At 39.0% G+C, this 22,003-nt stretch overlaps 1 protein-coding gene across 1 annotated transcript in view; it reads right to left on the minus strand.

Annotated features, from left to right (window-relative positions):
- Grin2b (glutamate ionotropic receptor NMDA type subunit 2B) overlaps window positions 1–22,003 on the minus strand; it is a 303,881-nt gene that overhangs the window by 112,790 nt on the left and 169,088 nt on the right. The window contains exon 4 of the mRNA XM_010638438.3: window positions 15,414–15,528. Coding sequence (XP_010636740.1) covers window positions 15,414–15,528 — 115 coding nt within the window. The remainder of the gene's footprint in view (window positions 1–15,413; window positions 15,529–22,003) is intronic.

Raw genomic sequence — 22,003 nt, forward strand, 5'->3', positions numbered from 1 at the left:
AACAAATTACATACAAAGGAAAGCCCACCAGAATCACAGCAGACTTTTCAACACAAACCCTCAAGTCAAGAAGAGCCTGGAGTGAAGTATTTCAAGCCTTAAAAGAACACAACTTCCAACCCAGATTAATGTGTCCTGCAAGACTACCTTTCAAAATCAGTGGAGAAATAAGATGCTTTCATGACAAAGAACACCTAAGGATCTACATGAATAACAAACCAGCACTCAAAAAAAAAAAAAAAAAAAATCTAAACAATATCCTAGAAAAAGACAAGGAGGACTACAACTTTATGAACCAAAACAGAAGGAAGCCATCAAGCAAGGTGAGAAAATAACTGGAAAGGAGAAAAAATAAATAAATAAAAGAGCCAACAACAAGACAATACCACGACAATGATAAATCAAAACATAAGTTATAACCATTAAAATAAATGGTTTCAATTCACCAATCAAAAGAAATAGACTGGCAGAATGGATCAAGAAGCAAGATCCAACAACATGCTGCACACGAGAAACACACCTAATTAAAAAAGAAATTCACAGGGGCTGGGGATTTAGCTCAGTGGTTCTGCTGCCTGCCTTGCAAGCACAAGGACCCGAGTTTGATCCCCAGTACCACACAAAAAAAAAAAAAAATGAAAGAAAGAAGGAAAGAAAGAAAGGAAGGAAGAAAGAAAGAGCAAAAGTGGCCAGGTGTGGTGGCACATGCCTGTAATCCCAGCACTCAGGAGGCTGAGGCAGGAGGATCGCTGTGAGTTCGAGACCAGCCTGGGCTACATAGTGAGTTCCAGGTCAGTCTCAACTATATAGTGAGACCCTGTCTCAAAAGAAAGCAAGCAAGCAAACAAGCAAGCAAGCAAGCAATGGAAAACAATATTCCATGTGACAGGAAACAGGAAGAGAAAGCAGGGAGGTATTCTATCTGCAAACAAAGTAGATTTCAAACCAATAGTAATTAAGAGAGACAAAGAAGGTCTCAATCCAAGAGGAAGAGAGGACAATCATAAATACATATGCACCAAATACTATTACATCCACGTATATAAAACAATTATTAACAGATATAAAAAATAAAATAAGCACTAATGCAATAGTAGCGGGGAACCTCAATACCTGACTGTCACAAATAGACAGATCAACTAAACAAAGCATCAACAAAATACTAAAACTGAACAAAATTTTAATGAATGGACTTGATAGATGTCTACAGAATCTTCCATCCCACAAAATCAGAATACAGATTCTTCTCAGCTGCACATTGTTCTCCAAAATGCTAGCTCACAGAACATGCTTAAGTAAATGCAAAAGAACTGAAGTGATACCCTGCATATTATGAGACCATAGTGGAATGAAATTGGAGATCAATACCAAAAAGTCCCATGAGAACTCCATAAACACATGGAAATTAAAAACCACCCTCCTGAACAACCAATAGATCACAGAGAGATTAAATAGGAAATTAGACAGTTTCTACAATCTAAAGATAATGCCAGTACAACATACCAGAATTTATGGGACCCAATGAAATCAGTCTTATGAGAGAAACTCACAGCAGTGAATGCTCATATTTGGAAAATAGATTGAGCTCAAACGAACAACCTAATGCCAAATCTCAAACTTCTAGAAAAAGAGCAAGACAAACCTAAAGCTCATACAAGGTAGGAAATTATAAAAATCAGAGCAGAAATAAATGCAATGGATACTAAAAGAATGATACAAAAAAAATCAATGATGAAAAGAGCTTGGTTCTTCAAAAGAATAAACAAAATTGACAAACCCTTAGCAAATGTTATGAATGAAAGAAAGAAAGAAAGAAAGAAAGAAAGAAAGAAAGAAAGAAAGAAAGAAAGAAAGAAAGAAAGAAAGAAAGAAAGAAAGAAAGAAAGAAAGAAAGGACAGGGATAATTCTATGCAATTAGGAATGAAAGAGGTGAAATTACAACAGACCTATCAGAAATCTAGAGGATCATCAATGCCTACCTTGAGAACCTGTACTCCAATCAGATGGAAAACAGAAGAAATACACAGATTTCTAGATACAAATGATTATTAATTGAACCAAGAAGATATAAAAATTCTAAACAACTCCATATCAATCAACAAAGTTAAAAATATAATTAAAACTTACCAACAAAGAAAAGCTCGGGTCCTGATAGCTTTATTGCTGAATTCTATAAGACATTTAGAGAAGACTTATTGCCACTATTGTTTAAACTCTTGAATGAAATTGAAGGAAAGCAATACTCCCAAATTCATTCCTGGAAGCAAGCATTACTTTGAACCCCATAGCAGAGAAAGACCCAACCGAAAAAGAGAACTACAAGCCAATTTTCCTAATGATGCAAAAATCCTCAGTAAAATACTGGCAAACAAAATGCAGAAGATCGTCAAGAAGATCATACACCCTGACCAAGTGGGATTCATCCCAGGGATGCAGGAATTGTGCAACATACAAATCAATAAACATAATATATTATACTAACAAAGCCAAGGACAAAAACAATACAATCACCTCAATAGATGCAGAAAAAGCACTTGACAAAATCCAATGCCTATTCATGATAAAAATCCCATAGAAAATTGAAATAGATGGTCAGGTCTTTATCTCAAACTGATAAAAAGCCATCTATGAAAAACCAATAGCCAATATCACACTAAATAGTCAAAAACTCAAATCTTTCAAACTAAAACCAGGAAAAAGACAAGGATGTCCAATATCACTACTCTTGTTCAATATAGTTCTGGAAGCATTAGCCACAGCAATTACACAAGGGAAAGAAATAGAAGTTATTTATAAATTATCACTATTTGCAGAAGACATGATGCTGTATATAGAAGACCCCAAGAACTCCACCAAAAGTCTCTAGACTTAATAGCCAAATTCAGTAGAGTAGTTGGATACAAGGTCAACACTCAAAATATCTATAGCCTTCCTGTACACAAACAACAGACTCACTGAGAAAGTTAACTAGAGAAACAACTTGTTTCACAATACCATAAAAAATTGAAATACTGTCATAATCTGATGAAAGAAGTAAAAGATCTCTACTCTGAAAACTGCAGCACTCTGAAAAAAGAGATCAAAGAGGATATAAGAAAATGAAACTTCATCCCTTGTTCTTCAGTAGGAAGATCAAATATAGTGAAAATCGCCATACTTCCAAAACTGCTACATAGATTCAATGTAATCCCAACTGAAATTCCAACATCTTATTTCACACAACTATAGAAAATAATCCAAAAATTCATTTGGAACCAGAATAGCAAAAGCAATTCTGGGCAACAAAGACAAGGTAGGGGGTATCACAATCTCCAACTTGAAATTATAGTACAAAGCTACTGTGATAAAAATAAAAACAGCATGGTACTGGCAACGAAATAGACTTGATCAATGGAACAGATTAGAAGATGCAGAAATAACTCCAGACATACTTAACTACCACATCTTTGACAAAGGAGCCAAACACCCACAGTAGAGAAAAGATAATCACTTTAATAAATGGTGCTGGAAAAACTGGGCTTCAGATTGTCAAAGATTAAAACTAGATGTATATCTCTTACCATGCACTAAACTAAAATTAAAATAAATCAAAGATCTAAATATGAAAGCCGAGACACTAAATCTGCTAGAAGATAGGTTAGGAAGAACTCTTGAAGACATTGACATAGGAGAAGACTTCATGTACAAAACTTCAGTTGCATGTGAACTATCGCAAAGAATTAACAACTGGGACCCTGTCTTATTAAAAAGCTTCTGCATAGCAAGAGAAACCACCAACAGAGTGAAGAGACAGCCCACAATGTGGGAAAAAATTTTTAGCAGCCATTCCTCAGACAAAGATGCACTATCTAGAATATATAAAGAACTTTTAAAAAATCAGACCTTCCAAATTTAAAAATCCAATCCAAAGGGGCATCTGAAATAAACAGAAATTTCTCGGATGAAAAAGTAGAAATAGCAAATAAACATGAAAAAATGTTCAACATCACTGGTCATTTGAGAGACGCAAATCAAAACAATGGTGAGATTCCATCTCACCCCAAAAAGAATTGATGCTATCAAGAAAACAACCAATAACAAATGCTGATGGGGCTGTGGGGAGAAAGGAACCCTTCTCCACTGTTAGTGGGAGTGAAGACTGGTGCAGCCTTTGTTGAAATTAGTATAGAGATTCCTCCAAACAATTAAGATTAGAGTTCCCATTTGACCCAACTATCCTTTACTAGGTATCTTCCCAAAACAATTAAAGCATTATACCACAGTGATATATGTGCACCCATGTTTATATTGGTACAGTTTGTAATAGCTAAATGTTGGAAATAGCCAAAATGCCCATCAACTGGCGACTGGATAAATAAAATGTGATTTTTTAATAGAATGGCTTATTGTCTAGCCATAAAGAATGATAAAGTACAGATATTTATAGAAAAAATGGATACACATTGACGCATACTCCTAAGTGAAAAAATAGGACACAGGTGTAAATACTGAATATATTCTCTGGTGTGAGAAACTGAAAGTGTAAATGAGGGTCAAAATGTTTAATAGATAATGTGAAATAAGAAGAAAAGGTCCAGCTATTATAAACTGTGCCACTATAAACATGGGAGGCCATACTCTTAAGTGAAATAAATAAGACACACGTGTAAATACCAAATAATTTCTCTGGTATGAAAAACTAAAAGTGTAAATAAGTTCCAAATTTTATCAGTGACAATGTGAAATATGAAGAAAAGGGCTAAAGGTGTAGGAGAAGTGGGAAGGTTAGGGGAAAGAAAATAAGGGGAAAGAAAAAAACATGAGAATGGAAAAAAATGGAAACAAAGTCTTTTATATAGGGGCGTGGGGAGGGGTAAAGAGATGGCACAGGTATGGGGAAAAATGAGAACTAAGACCTGTCATGTAAAGGTACAAGATCCCAATGATGAATGTAACTGTACTGTAGACCCAAAAAGTACCAATAAACTCAATAGAAAAAGAAAAAGAAGGAGGAGGAGGAGAAAAGGTCCAAAAGGAAAGGGGAAGTGGGGAAGTGGGGAAGAGGGGAGGGGAAAGGAAAGAAGGGAAAGAAAATATATGAAGAAAGAAGAAAAAATAGAAACAAAGACTTTTTGTGAATAGGGAGGGCTGGAGGGGTGGAAAGGAGGGCAGGGGAATGGGGAAAAAAGAAGAACCAAGATATATCTCGTACCAGTACAAATTCCCAATGGTGAATGAGATCATAATGTATACCCAAAAGGTACCAGTAAACAGCGAAAAAGTTTTAATAGAATGAAAAAAAGAATCATAAATGCTAATGTTCTCCATAAATGGCATTGTTAAAAACCTGATATATGAAAACATCAGCTGTTCTTATGTAGCCAAATCTGCCTAGCATCTCTTAATCTTAAGCTAGACTGTTCTAGCATTTATACGTCTTTCACAGCTTTTATATGGAAAAATATTATTTTAAAAATGTTCTATAGAGAATGCTGAGGTCACTTAAATATCTGCAAGAAATTCTACGTAAGAGAGGATATTTTATCCCTTTCCTATGGGATGGATGAGAAAAAATGGTGCATATTTTAGGAATAGCCGAAGATGATAACTTCCGATGAAGCCCAAATCATTTGACTATACAACTGTGGGAGAGTGTTGGGAGGAAGTGGTATAAAGAGGACACTCAGGCCAGTGGAAAATGTAGCAGTGGAGCACGGTTTCCATGCTTTTTGAGGACTGTCACTCTCTCCGGCGATGGCCCGCTGCACATATTCTTGTCCTTCTGTGTTCCTCTCCAGAGTCATACTTGCCTTTGCACCATTCCCCTGGCACAGCGTTGCTTCTGCTTCAGAACATTTAGCTGGTGAGTGAAGACCTGGAAGCCCTTCAAACCTAGCAGCAGCCACCTTTATGAACAGCAAAGACCACCTGAACACATGACACGGCAGGAGAGCTCTGGGAAAGCAGCAGAGCATCCTAGAAACTATCTTAAAATATCCCTCTTTATTGGAATGGATGAACATGTTCACCTAACTATGAATAGAAACAATTCTAATTGAGAAAGTTATGAAAATTATAAAGCCCTCAGTAATCTGTGTCCTATGGCTATGGAATATTTGTGCCCATAGTTTTTATTAATAGCTTTCATTCATTAAGACAATTTATTTTTTTATTGGCCAATATTTCCTCTTAAACATTTGTATCACTGGCTTAGCAGAATTAGCATGCCAAGGTCAGAGCTTCTGTTCCTGAACACACGAATCACTTTTACCTTGGTCTTGGCCAGCTCTCATAAATAGGCATTAGGGAGAGAGAAATGATGCATGGACTAGTACAAATCCATCATCAGTGTAGGAAAACTTAAAGCATAAGATTTACTGGTGCTAGATCACAAATGTATATAAAGGACAATCAGATATTATAGCTTTTGTTAAACGTTAGATCTCAGCTAAAGTCAGTACGCTATTAAGGTATGCACAAAGTAGCTTACATGGTGGAAAATACATAAAGGTATGAAAAGAACAGTATACATCAGCCTGCGGGGAACCAGTTGCCAGGTGCTGCCCTCTCTGGCGAAAGAAGAGCACTGCTCCCTCCCACTGGGTCACTTATATGCACTAGAAAGTGTGCCATACCAAGCATGAGCCCCACGGTTCCTCAGGAACATGGGTCTGAATTTTACAAGCCACTAACTCTCAAACAAATGAAATCGATATGATGAAAATTGGAAATAGTCAGAACACATGGCCGACACTCCCAAAGATGAGAGATTTGCTTCTCAGTAAAGTTGGAAAACAGCCACACTACATCAGATCACAGAGAGAAGGGCTTCTATGACTCCTAGAAGATCATGAGTAACAAAGGAGATCCTTCCATACACTGCACACATACCACTGCTTGTTGCTAAATTAATACCAACCAAACAATTTCCAAATGGAAGGTTTTCACTTTTAACATTTAAAGACATTAAATTTAAAAAACTTGACCAACTCCTCTCACTATGAAAATCAACCTTATGGCATCAAAGCTGGACCAACACCTCTGAAACTTTTTACATGAAAAATAGAGTCTCAATTTAACAGATATATGAAATGTCTCATCAGAAGGAATTGGTTTGAAGAAGTAGGATGAGTGTGTACAATGAAATATCAGACAGCTATTAAGTTTCAGTATTTTTGAATATTAATAAAATAAGAATATGTCCACAGTATCATAAGAGAAAAAAGTAGCTTGTAAACTATTCATACATGATGTCTCAGATTCTATGGCAACACATGCAAAATACCACTGTTGGAAAAATACAGTATGTAGAAATTAGAAAAATAGTTCCAAAGACTCAGGAGCTGGCCACAAATCATGATCATGACATAAAAAAATCTCAATAAAAATCTAACAAGGTGGGTGGGAGAATTTTGGGGGCTTTGGACATGGCTTCCTTTTTCCTGTTGCTTTAAACCAAGGTTAAACCAGAACTTCAGTCCCTTGACTTCAGTTCTACTTTTTTGTCCAGATCAGCAAGTGCAGTTTTAGAAGTAAAGGCAATAAGGTTATCTTGTTCTTTTATCCTTTTCATTCAGTGGCCAATGACAAGCACCTGAAGGCAACTAGCCTTTATGAAAGGGTATTTCTCTGAAGCTTGCTCCCCTAGGTTTCTTGCTCTGCTCACTGAATGATTTCATAGACTTATATGCAGATGCAGCTTGGCAAGATGTACTGAAGCTAACTGCATGTTGAGAATTTAGGGCTTGATAGTATACCCATCTCCTCCTCATCCTGGTGGCTGCCCCTAATAGTCTATTCCTAGAACCCCTGAGAAGCATATAGTCACAATTATGGGCCAGTGCTTCTTGGAGCTCAGGCAATGAGTAAAAGGGAGCACCTAAATATGAAGTTTTGTGATAATCCCAAGTCATGAAAGCACCCCAAAATGTGTAAATCACTGGCATAAGTAAAACTTGTTAGGAGAGCCTAGCAACATGAATTGTCAACCCAGTGTTAGATCATATCAAACAGGGACACTGAAAAATCACGTTAGGTTAGAGAAAGTTTCTTTGTGCAACATACTTGGTGTTTGTTTTGGTTTTGGTTTTGGTTTTGATTGGTTGTTATTGTTATTTCTAATTTCAGCCACTAGGAAAACTATGATACTAATTTGGTAGAGGCAGTCCTTGGCTCCTGGTAAGTGTTGAATAATTACTTGTGGGAAGGAAGAGAAGAAGGAAGAAAAGAAGAGAGGAAGGAAAAAAAGGAAGGGAGACAGGGAGGAAGGTAGATAGGGAGGGATAAAGAACCCCAAAGGCAGGAAAGGAAGAAAAGGTAGTGGGAAGGGAAAAAAAGAAAACAGCCCGGAGCTTATGTTCCCTTGCTTTGGAAGGACCAGATAGTAGAGAAAGACAAGGACTTGCAATTTTCTGGACTTTCACAGTCATTTCTTGATGCAGTTTTAGTACTCGACACTTCTCTCTATTGAGCAAATCTCCTTGTAGTCAACATAAATCCTTTCTGCTTGATCTTAAGCCCATTTACTCTGGTTCTGTCTCAGGAGGAAGTGAAGAGCTGATCTCTACACATGGTACAATAATTATTCATACACTTAAGGAGAGTAAGTCATCACCTACTTGCCTTTTTCTTCTTCCCCCAACAACCTAAATTCTTGTAGCTTTTCTCCACATTTTTCTCCTATGTTCTAATGCCTTAATGCAATGATGCATATGAGAATTCAGTTCAAAGTTGGTAAAAATTTTCATATCATCAAATGTCGTATTAGGAGACACAGAACAAACCCCTCTGACATGAACAGTTTTTGTTCCACTTCTTCAGTGCCCTCTTTGCAGCCTGGAGCAAGCATGGTTATGCCCCTGAGGCTGGAGGTAGAACAGTGTGTGCAGATGTGTTGGGGTAGTCACCAAATATTTATCAGCCTGCTCAGTGGTGCCTTGTCCTACTCTGTCCTGGACACAGGGGTATAAACAGAAAGGATACTGTGCCCATGAGAAGTCTGTCGGTGTGTGTGCTCATGAATGTGTGAGCGTCTGTGAATGTGGGAGGGATGGAGAGGTTGTTTTGTCAGTCAAAGCTTCCAAATGATACCTGCCACAGCAGCAGTCAACTGTTATTATGCTATCACCAAATTGACCATTGTGAATGATGGCCACTACTGTCCTTCAGTGCTAGGCTCACAAAGCATCACATCTGGATATGAGGCTCCCATACATGTTAGCTTCCTTTAAGCTGTCTTAAATCCCAGGATCCTGATGCTGGAAGAGTATTCATTCTTATACGTTGTTGCTACTGCAGCTCTAGGGAGGGTCTTTCTTTTCTCGGCTAGGGTAGCCTTCCTCCCTGCCACTGACCACCATTAATGCATAAGTATTTATGCATCGGGCATTCACAAGTACTATTATGCAAAGTGCTTTCATTTCTGGCACTTCCTTCACTGATGGATGTGGCTGTGTCATCTCAGGATTGCAAACTATAGATGATAAGAGGCCTGGGGAGTCAAGAAATGACTCAAACAAACTGAGCTGAGCGTACTTAATTTACAGAAAGAAGGGCATTTTCTGGTAGGTGAAGAAAGGGAAGAGGAGTGGGCTTATAAAACACACACTGTATCATTGAAGAGAAGAGAGCCAAAGATTAAATTTACATTTCCTCCTTTAATTCTGACCCAGACAGTCCCTTTAAGGTCTGTTTACATCTTACAGCTTGAAAATGCACCATCATCATTTCTTGAAGTCATTACTCAGAACACACCCCCACTACATTTCATTTTTATTATCCCCATTTTAGGAACAATTAAATGGAAGCACAGAGCAGTTGCAATGAAGCAAATCATGAGAAGCTCTGATAGAGACAGAAGCCTGAGCGCAGGATGGAGCAGCTTCTCTGTGCCAGACTATTTTTAATGCAAGTTTATGCAGCTGTCCCCAACTTAGAGACTCACAAACGCACCTATTCTGCATATAATCACTTTTTTCACCATTGCCTACCCTTCCCAACTCACTGTTATGACAGTGTGCCTGTGTGTGTGTCTGTGAATTTGTAAATGTCCTCCACATTCCTAAATACCAGAAAGATGTTCTGGGTTTGAGCATATTTATCATCTAGTGGTATCTCTGCTACTGTAGCCCCCATGCCTCCTAGTAGGATCCCATTAAAGGTACACAGGATCAGATATTGTTTGCTTTTTAAAGCAGGTTGAGTAAATACATCACATTTTTATGTGTTTATAGTATTTTCAGAGGAATACATAAGAAATTGGCAACAATGATCGCTCCGGGGAGGATTCCAGAAATTGGAAGTGATGATTGTTCCAGAGAGAAAGGATAAGGATTACAGGTAAGAAGAAGACTTCCTTTTTACTGGGTGATCATTTGTACCATTTGATTTTGCCATGTGCAAAAATATCATCTGAAAAATTACACCTGAAGGATAGCGACAACAAAAGGATATTTGTTGAATACTGTTTCAGTCAGAATTAACTGGTGTTTGACCGTAAGATCCCATTTAATCTTTACAACAGCCTACGTAAAACTCTGTCTTACTAAAGGGAAATAGTCTCCAGTAATATCATCACTCATCCATGTTGACACAGCTGATAAATGGCAACATGGGGAACTGAAGGCAGTTCTCTCTGATTTCCCAAACCACAGATTATATTGTGTTGACTTCAAGTCATTTCAAAGGAACCATATTTATAAGACAGCAGCTTTGGGACTACTTTTTTAAGAACCTGAAGAAATTTTGTAAAATCCACCACATGGTTCATACCCACAACTCAATGCATCTTCCTCCACACAAGACCCCTTGTTAGAAGGTGTTTCACACACCTCACACCTTTGTGGGGTTTTGAGCCTCCTTGAAGATTTCCCCCAAAGTCCTTCATGGGCCCTGGAGTACGCACTCCAAAGGTGGGGTGGCACCTGCTCTCATGCACTCTTCAGTAAACCACTCTTCTCAAATGGAGGATTTCCAGGGTGACAGTGAATATGCTGATCAATTTGTAATTTGCTTAACCATACAGAGTCCTCATTTAGTTAACATTTATCTCTCAATAATTACTTTGAGTCAGTCACTCCACTTAAATTCTAGCACTGTAGGGTGAACAAGGTCCTTGTCTCCATAAAACATCTGTCTCGATGAGAGGGGCAGGCAATGAACAAACAAGCAAGCAAATAAGCAGAACATAAGGTAACAAGTATATGGAAGAAAATTAAACTGACCTGGCATGGCGGTGCACAGCTGTAATTCCAGCACTCAGGAAGATCGAGGCAAGAGAATTACAAGTCTGAGTCCTGCCTGGGTAATGTAGTTAGACCCTATCTCACTATAAAGGAATAAAAAAGGCTGAGGATGTTGCTCAGTGAGAAGGCCCTAGGTTCAATCTGTAGTACCAAAGGAGGGAGGGAGGGAGAGAGAGAGGGAGGGAGGGAGGGAGGGAGGAAGGAAGGAAGGAAGGAAGGAAGGAAGGAAGGAAGGAAGGAAGGAAGGAAGGAAAGAAGGAAGGAAGGAAAGGAGAAGGGAAGGGAAAGGAAAGGAAAGGAAAAGCGAAAGTTAAACTGTTACGATGCAGTGAGTAGTTGGCTAAATACTTTAGCACTGGTCATGAGGAGAGGCCTTTCTGGGGACATGATATTTACCTGAACGACAAGAATGGCACAGATGCGCTAAGAGCTACTGTCCTTCTGAACAAACACAAGCTCCCTTTGTATACTTCAGCACTCTTCCCAATTTCCATTTCAAGCTCCTATTCATTTACAGCAAGAATTTGAAATTCTAGAATTTAGAGTTGTAAAGTCCCTAAGAGGTCTTAGGCTCATCCCATCATTTTAGAGATGAGGAAGTAAAGGTCAAGGAAAGTGAAGACAGCAGGTCACATAGCTATCATTTAGTGACTGTGCTCATAGCTCTTAGCCCAGGTATCTTCCACTAACACTGTCTATCTTTCCAGTGTGTCACTCCTCCACGCAGGATGCTCATCCTGGTGCCTGCCTCTGGACTCTGCCTGGTACCTGCTGACCCTGGAATCCACAGACACCATAAAAATCCTTCTGGATTACAAGGACCTACGAATGGCATTAGGAATCTTGAGAATGATATACTGGGGCCAAAGGAACAGCAATAGAAAAGGTGCAACCTCTCACAGTGCATTTTCTCCACATTCCAGACAAGCCCTAGAGTCCTGCCTGGCTCCTGCCCTTCCTCTCTGCCCTCAAGTGACCCCTATAGAAGATGTATAATTTTGTAGCTGCGTGGACTCAATGGACACTAAACATCTATTTTCAGAAATGTTCCCTGGCTTAACCAAGTTTATATGAAAATATTCTATTATATAAACTCACCCCCTCCCAAAATGCTTTACAAAATGATTAACCACAGACTTTCTTTAAATAGAAAGCTCCTTCATTAAATTTAAAGTATGATCTATAAAAATTCAATCTACATAAAGACTTTATTCCCTCTTCAAAAAAAAAAACAGCTATTGTATCAAGGGCAACAGCATACACATGGACTTTCAGTAGTAGATTTTAGATTTTTAGTGTGTAATGGTTCTCATTCATTCCACAAATATTTATTGAGTGGTTCTATGCAATACATTCTTCCAGGATGCTCTGAAGACACAATAACAGGAAGACAGACATAGACTCTGCCCTTTGGGAGTATGCATGCACACAATGCTAACATAAGGCAGGTATGATGAGAGCTGCAAAGGAAATGTGGACCAAAGCTACAGAGGACAAGAGAGAGACATTATATTGTAATCAGGGATCTGGGAAGAAGGCAGCAACATTTTAATTGCACATCAAAGGATGATTTGTGTAAAAATACAGTGCATTCGAGGAAAGGGAAACCACATGACATGTACAGAGGGCAGGACATACAAGGGCACACTCTCAGGACCAAAAGGAGTCCATTGTAGGAAATGACAAAGAGGCGAAGACCTGTGGAAGGTAGACCACAACCTTGAAAACAAGAATGGACAGAATGTGGCTACAATCCATAAGCCACAGAAGCTTTGAGGTGGTTCTGGGCAGGGAAAGAATATACACTTTTTTTTTCTTTTTGGTACTGGGGATTGAACTCAGGTCTTTGCACTTGAACGCAGGTGGCGGAACCACTGATCTAAATCCCCAGCACAAGAATATATATTCTTGTTTTAGGAGCTCATTCCAGCAGCTACAGGTGGGGCAGACTTGAGCTGATAAAGGCTAGTATCAGGGACAGAGGCTCATTTAAAAATTCAGTTGTTCTTGGATCATGTTTAAAACAAATAAATGAGAAATAAATTTGGGAGCCAGAAGAAAGGTAGACTTGATGAGGCAAGACATCTAAATCTACAGAGAGCATTCAGTTCTGAGTGAGACAGAGCCCACTCTTCAGATCCCAGCTGAGGAGAGTTAGTAGGACTGTTTAAGTGGTGCCTCTTTAGGGACAGTGGTGAGAAGCTTCCTGCTTGAGACAGTAATCACGAGACCACTGCATAAGAGCCATCCCAGCTGGGTGTCTTTGATCCATGCATGAAGTCTCAGTTATTAATAACTGCTCTTCTGAAGATAGGCAGAAGTGCCTGTTATACATGAGGGGCCAGAACACTTGTGAAATTATAACGTCTCCATTGCAGCAGTGAAAGCAGCTTGATTGGGATGGAGAGCAGGAGCTTGGAGAACAAGGATTTGTGAACAAATGATAACCCAGTGAGGGTAGTAAAACTTTAATCAAGGACATCAGGCACAATGTAAGCCTTATGGCTATGCCTAATGATAGCAATTACATGACAGACTGAGGTCTTTCAATTGAACAATCAGGTCCCATGGTGCACTAACTTGGGCCACACCTGCCTAGTTCACAGGTAAACAATCACTCAACTAGCTGTCCAGGGCTCTCTTTGAAAAGATAGTGAATCTTAGGGAGCTTCCCTCTGACCTCTTTTCTTGGTTACTCTCTCTAGAAATACACAGCTGGATGCTATAGTTTGGATCTTGAATATCCTGCAAAAGTCTAGGTGCTGAAGATCTGGTCCTAGCCTGTGGCAATACTTGGAGGTGACAGAATATTGAGAAGATAAAGCTTAGTGAGGGAAATTTGAAGGGGATGTGCGGCCCCAGGCCCTTCCTCTCTCTGCTTACTGACCAGGAGGTTAAGAAGTCCCCTCAGCCACATGTTCCTTATCACAGGCCCAAAGAAACAGGATACAAAATGAAACCTGCGCCTCTGTGAGCCAAAATAAACCTTTCCTCGCAAAAGTCGATCTATTTCAGGTTTTTTGTCACAGTCACAGAAAGCTGACTAACATACTAGGTTTCCTCTATAGTCAGAACAACACTGACATAGTGAAGCCTGCTCTTAGACAGCTGGCCATACAGTCCATGGACAATTACCTTAAATCAGTATCGGCAGTGTTTGCATGGAGCATGAATATCCTGAACAAGGGACCTTGAGGTAAAATAATGCAAGGAAATGATATATTAAATAAAATAAAAGACTTTGCTAGAAGACACCTAATACTAATACAGTCTGAGAATCTCTTAGAACAAGAAACAATAGATAGCATTCCCCAGTATTATTCATCTGCAAAACCATTTTTCCAGCAAAGTGTCTCAAGGGCCATGAGCCCACCAGAACAAACCGAGAAAAGCCAGTCACAACCTTAGTCTCTGTAACATTTGTGTTTGAGGATCAGCAATAAGACCTAAAGCTAGTATTTAGTTTCTGCTCACTGCGTGTCAGGAGCCTTTCCAAGTACTTTATGGGTAGTAATATATTTAATCCCCATGTCTGTAACAGGTGTACTATTATTACTAATCTCTTTTTATAGGTGAGGAAACCAAGGCACAGAGTAGTTAAAAGATTTTCCCCAAGGTCCTAAGCAGGCAAGTTGTTGAATAGAGCAGTTGGACACCCACAGAAATCAATTTCTAATGATGGAATGTCAAACTCTCTGATCAGCTGGCAATGGCGGAGCTTCTGAGCAAAGCCTTGGGTGGCAACTCTTCAAACATACTAGTAAATCTCAACCTGTCTGCTCATGGACAAGGCTGTATGGGGTCTACCTAGACACTCTGTAGAACACAGCTTCTGAACTGGAGCACAGCTTCTGAATTGTAGCACCTACTTGGTTTCTCCACCAAATTATGTCGTACTGCATACATATAACAAAGTCCATTAAAACAAAGTCCAGATTCAAAGAGCCATGAAATTATTGATAATAAATGGAACTCATAAAGAAAGCAAGCTTTGATTAACCAAAGTGGCAAGACAAGGAAGGCACAACTTGAGAACAGGTTTCTCCTTTAAAGCTTTTGATCTCTTGCTCCCTGGATCTGGTGAAGAAAACCAAAGAATGTTTTTTGTTTCTTATTTCCGGTAATATGTGTCAAAATTTTAGATTTTTTCCCTTCTACTTTGCACAAGAATTATCAAAGACGTGTCCTACCCTCTCCCACTTCCTCTCCTTGTTCAGAAGTATTATCACCAGTTTCGGGTGCATCTGGTAGCCATCTTCACTGAAGGACAGATTTCTCCCCTCAAAAGTGACATTGATCAGATACCTGTAAAGATAAAATAAAAAGAAGCTTAAACACATAAAGGAAGTATACTAAGAACAAGAAAGAGAAAGGTAAATGGAAATAAACCAGTGGAAAGACAAATACCATTAGAAAATTTGGTACTTTTTGAACATTCATTTGATTATACAAGACAGTCATTCATGTTTTTACCTAATAAAAATAGAGGGAAATAATATAATTTAAAATAAAAGTACTTGGTTTGAGTTCTTTCTATAGCTACTACTTTGAGCGAATTGTTTAGCCTTCTGAACTTCAGGGTTTTTTCCTCTCTACAGAAAGTGAGGTAAGAAAAGGACCAATTCACTAGGTTTAAATGGGATAACTGGTCAAGCACTTACCTTAGGACCTGGTGTGCAGTGAATCCCCATTAAGTGCTAACAATTATCATTCAAAAAAGGAGATGAAATAAAGGGGCAGAGTAGGTAAAAATAAGAAAAGGAAATAGGTGAGTACTAAGACACATTTCTGCTAAGAAAGGTGATTTGTCGGACCAAGGGTTGCTCTCCTTCTAGATGTGCACATATATTTTAAACTCTTATTAATCCCTTGCCCAGCCCATATGCCTAAGAGTCATCAAGTGAGTCCACTAGGAAGACTGATGCCACAGGATGCATCTGAAAACAATCATTATTGCATTATTTACAGTGAACAGAAAGTACCCTTGGAGGAGATGGAGGCATTGCACAAAGTGTTCTGGGACAGGAGCATAAACTAGCAGAAACTTTGGAGGTAACCAAAGTCAGAATAATGAAATTATCTTCTTCCTGGACACATCCTCCCCACTCTCCCCTGCTGGCTGCTGTAATGAGCAGTTCCATCACTGGGAATTCCCATAGGTATGCTCATTACAACTATATCAGTGCAACTGGCCTCTTGGTAATTAATGCCCCTTTACCATAAGGGCTCAAGCAATCAATAATGATTAGCTCCGTGTTCACTTAACACACTGCTCCAGAGCTTGGGCCTAGCACTGCTTGTAATATGTGGGTCTGCTGAACAATCAAGAGGCACCTTACAGTAGTAGAAGAGGAAGCAGCTTTAAGGTCCCTCTTTTAACTCTTCTCAGTGAGGCTTGGAGACGCCAAGTCCTGCAAGGAGCAATGTGGCTAGAATGCATCTCCTTTTGGCAATTTCAAAGATGGCAACATGAGCCCAACCCTCATAGGTTATTTCTCACTCCTAGTACTGGGACTCTTAGGCCCATCATTCCAAATGCAATCAAGAGCAAAGATGATCCCCAAAGATTAGATATCCCTACAATTGTAGATCTGAAAGACATTTATAATCAGCTAGCATGCCACTTCTTGCAGCTGACATTTCCCCTCTATAACATCACAAAACCGGTCCCCTCAGCTCATTTTGAATACTCCCACTGATGGGACATTTGTCCCCGCATCCTCAAGGTGCCATCTCATGGTCGGGCATTCCATCTTACTTAAAGCTGATACCTACTCCATTTCAATCCTCTAACACTTGTTTTCTTCGTAGATATTGTAGTCTTAGTCCAATCCTTTTTCCACATGTTTTTCAAATATTTAAAACATTTATCATGCATCTCTTATAAAACAGATTTTAATCTTTACTAAAATTCTAAACTCATTTAGTTCTATAATTTTAATTTGATGAATTAGGAAACAAGCATAGAGAGGTTAAATTATTTGTCCAAAGTGACATTACTAATTGGAAGCAGAAGTAGGATTTTAAGTAAATCTTCAGCCCAGTGTCTTTCCTACTGTATTATCCTGATTCTCACATGCAATGTGAGTTGAATACTCCCTGTTCCTTTATGTAATTGTCCTACACCACGGCTTTAAATTCCTTCCTCTCTGGACACCTCCAGTCAAGGGAGTAGAGTTCCCCTCATCCAAGACTCCATCAGCCCCTTCTCCTCTCCTGCTGCTGCTTCTCAGCTCCTACTTCTGTCCTGCTTAGTCAAGCCCATCACTAGCTGGGAGATAACATTTAGGTCTCCTGTAATCTTCCACGACTCTAACACCCAACCAAAAGCCCCGTGGGTTTCGTTCTAAGGAATATTATTACAAAACCACAGACAGACTGTTTTAAACTATGCAACTAGAATGTAAACACCCATTAATTAATTTGGAAAATATGTTCTTAGCAGGACAATACTGGTTTATTTGGAATGATTTCTTAAAATTCTCAAGGAAAGATTCTAGGACAAACAAAATAATTTAGCCCCAGACCTTTTTTGAATAAAGGAAGAGAAGAAACGACAGAGGGAATGAGGAGAGAAACGGTGAGGGCAGGAGAGAAGGAAAGGAGGAAGTGGATAACCTGGCTTAAGCACCATCTTTTCACTTGATGTGGCTCTGAGTAATTCTGACTTTATCTAAAATAAAGTGTGTTAAAATGTTTAAGAGAAAGTGTCCGCTTCAGAAGGCAGTTATAAAAAGGAAGCTTCAGAGTAATTCTATTCATGAGTAGCGTAAGTGGAATATGTATATAGGCTCTCAAGATGACTCCTTCAGAGAGGGCGACAGTGAAATAGCTAAGCTGAGAAATTTGAACTTTCAAGAAACAGACCATACTCCTGGGCAAAGTGATTGGCCTGTAGTTAATTCTCTCTAGTTATTCTTGCTTCACATCCTCCTGAGTTTCCTTAGAAATCATTCTCTTTCTATAGTGTCCATCTCTTCAAGTTCCTTTTATCTACCAAAGCAATTCTCCAATATTTTTTCACTTTTAAAAATGACTAATAAAATGTTATGACAGTATATAAAATATTCTTTTCCAAAGTATCTTTCAATCATGTATATCCTTCAGCAGCATATAGATTAATCATTCACATTGTGTTTTTCTGAGTAATTCTCCATGATCTGACACCATTCAGCTGCTAATGAGAAGCTTGCAAATATTTACCAGCCCTAAGCAAGGATGACACATCTTAACGATTGCTTGATTTCTCTCCAGGATGTAGTCAGACCTCTAAGAAACCTGATGGCTTTTCTCAGAAAGTTCTCACATATAACAAAATCTCATATTGCCCGAGCTAGAAGAAAAATTAGAAATCACCCTTTAAGAACCTTATTTTAGAGAAGAGAGAACAGGGTCCAAGATGCCAAGTGTTTTCCCAAGTAAGGACTAGAACTTGAGTCTTCTGATTCTCAGTTCAGCATCTTTGCCTGAGGTCACCACCTGAAGTGAAGTCAGTTTCACAAAGCTCCCGGGATGCAGGAGCTTTCTTATGTCACGTGTCACACCCTGGACTACACAGACCCCTAATTTAGCCTGAATAAAGTAAAACCTATCTCGTTTCCTATTTGCCTCCTTATTGAGAAAGAGCCGCAGAATTCTGGTGGGTTCAGATCCAACACATTTGCTTTAAAAGGCTGAAGTCACACTCTAGTTGATTTAATGGGGTCAAGTTAAGGGCAACAAGCCCTGTGCCTCTTTGACTTTGCCCATGCCATGCAGAGCTCATCTGCTGTACCATGATGACAGCCAAAGCAATGATCCAGCAGTGTGCCCTGTGTAGGAGGCACCTGGAGGAGCTCTGCCAGAATTTTCTCAACAAACCAAGAGCCCTGGCAATGCGATACTTCTCTGCCCTCCATATATTTACAAAATACTAGATTTTTAAAATTAATGACCATTAATGAGTTAGTGAGAGAGATATAGCATCTGACATCATCCAACCCTTTCATTAAAGTCAAGAAGAGCTTTGCAACTTTACCAAGATCGGATGCCAAGGATAGGGACAAGGGCCAGATGTATCTGCCCTGTCAGACTTCTCTCACCACCATGTCTTAAAAATGGCGGCAGTTTTTTAGAGCTCTTACTTTAATTCTCTAGCTATTAAAAAGAAAATGAAAAGGGAGCACAGTTCCAGGGAGCAGACTTAAATTCCTGACTCCTTGGATACAATGTTGTAGTTCTGAAAATCTCCAACTCTACCACTTTGTGTCGTTGGTACATTTCTTACCCTTTAAAGTCTTCCTCTCCCTTATCAATTCCATAGAGTGCTTCTTACCCCCTCATTTGCCTGATGCGGGAAGATACAGGTGGGTCCTTTGACATGTTTTTGATCTTCACATTCTTTTTTTTACCTTTTAAACTAATTTATATTTTGTATATTTAAGTTATACAACACAATATCACGAGACACATAGAACATAAAAAGATCACTGCAATGCAACTGGTTGACATGCCATCACTTCTCACTTTATCTGTTTGGTACTGTGCATATTAAATTATTAATTCTATTATCTGGATGGTAATACCACACATCCTTTGAAGCCTTTCACAGGATAAGAATGCAGTATTTTGAAATTACTGTTACTTACCATAGTTTCTTCAGAAAGAGTACCAATAATTTTTCACAGGATTAGAAATAGTGGACTTTAAAATTTTCATAAGCTACCTAATTAGAGACCAATATTGAAGAGAGGAAGCAAAGATAGTTATAAATTAGACATTCAAGTTATGGTTTAGATAGACCAAACAGAAATTTCTGAATTGTTCTTAGCTTAGAAATTGAAGATTATCAAAATCAATTCAAAATTTTCAACTCAGTGTAGTGTGGTTAAGGTGGAAGGTCATGGCCAGTGAATAACTGTCTTCTGAGCTTACTGATAAATTCTTTCTGGGTTCAAACCCAGGAAATTGTTCTCATTAGTAAGATAGTCTACATTCAAATGAAATGAATAAAGATGTCTAGACCCAAAATGCTGGTGGAAAGAAAATAAGGAGAAACAGAAATGAAATTAAGCAAGGAGGAAAGAGACACAGCCTGCACCACACACAGCAGCCACCACAAGGCAATGTAGCAAGGTGTTTAAGAGCAAGGGGACTGTGATCAGTGACCTTGGCTCAAACTCTGGCCCCACCAGTTCCTCAGGTGGATGGCAAGCTTTTCATGGCACATGGACTATTTAATCTTGTCAACAATGGACTCTATTTGAGGAAAAGAGATGTGAAGAAATTTTGAAAATGTTTTTGAGATATAATGTCATATTAAACTATGCTTTGGACACAATAATTACAAACATCAGTTTCTAAAACTGTTCTTTTCTCTTATTTAAGCAAAATGATACCTACAAAAGAAATGAGAAAAACTAATTTAAAGGTTAGACCATAATTTTAATTTATAATTACTTGAGACAGGTTAAAAATAGTTTTTCTTCCAATGAATTAAACACTTTGTCTGAATAGTGTTCATATCATTAATTTATTTTGCAAGCCAGTCTTCACAAATCATAAAAAGTTCAAGTTTGGGCTAGTCTATATCTAAGTTATTTAAATTCTAAGTTACTGTTATTAAGTAGATATTAAAGTATTTTGAAAACTGACTGATAAAACTTTAATACATTTCCTCCCTCCTATGCGTGGAGGAATGTGCTTTTTCTGCTTAGTGGTTTGGGCTGAACTATATCCATTTGATGGGTAAGAGGGGAGGTGTCAATTTGCCACTTATTACAAAGAAAATGTCTTTCAGACTCCTAGACCTAACAATGAGAATTTTTTGAGTGCCATTACCTGGATTTTTGTTTCACAACGAAATGCTATGAATTAGTTTTATTTGAAGTGAAAGAAATTAGAGGAAGACTGCTGAGCCTCACCCAACAATCTCCGTGTAGCTATAAGAAGGTAGAGAACACTAACTTTCCTCCAGAAAGATGTTATTTCTGACTGAACACCACGTCAGCAAGACTCCTGACTAGCTCTGCCACTAGCTGTGATGGCCTCTTGTCTAGACTTCTGCAGCTTTTTGTCAAGCTCAGTCCATGGGGCAGGCCAGGGAGCATCTCCCCTGGACTGCCTATGGTTCCACCTGGGAGCAAAACAGGAGCTATTCTCTTCTGTAAGTGTCTTAGCTACTTTTCTATCCCTGCTGAGACAAAATACCCAACACCCAAAGTTAAAGGGGAAAGGTTTGTTTGGCTTACAGTTCGTAGAGGTTTCCGTCCACAATCACCTGGCTCCAAGACAGGGTGGCAGAAGGGCAACAGTTCATGGTGGAAGCAGCAAAGGCACCAACAGATCTTAACAGTGTCTTTGTACCCCTTTTATCCCACCCAGACTACCAGGACTAGGGTGGTGACAAACTAATTACTCACGATTAGATCAGTGAGTAGCTTAGTAATCACACGCCCTTCCTCCCAGTGTTCCACATGGCAGATTCAGCCACCTCTGAAAACGAAAGCCCCACCTCATTCACGAGGCATTGGGAGGACAGCTAAACACATCCATAACAGTAAGATGTGCTATAATCAAATGAATGAGAAAGGCTAGAGAGGGCCCCAAAGTGAAATATGACTTCCCCTGGTGAGAGATGACTAGAAAGGAAACAGAAAAGGAGAAACAGAATAAGTAGAGTGAAGAGGGAAAGAATATAGAATATATAACACACGTATACCCACTCTATGAGGGCCGACGTGGCAAGATGTCTACGGGCCAAGCCAGGACCCTGTCATCACTTAGCCTCTGCTCCCATTCT

The sequence above is a fragment of the Fukomys damarensis genome, unplaced genomic scaffold, assembly GCF_012274545.1.
Source record: "Fukomys damarensis isolate Sample0158 unplaced genomic scaffold, DMR_v1.0_HiC HiC_scaffold_19, whole genome shotgun sequence".
NCBI classification, from domain to species: domain Eukaryota; kingdom Metazoa; phylum Chordata; class Mammalia; order Rodentia; family Bathyergidae; genus Fukomys; species Fukomys damarensis.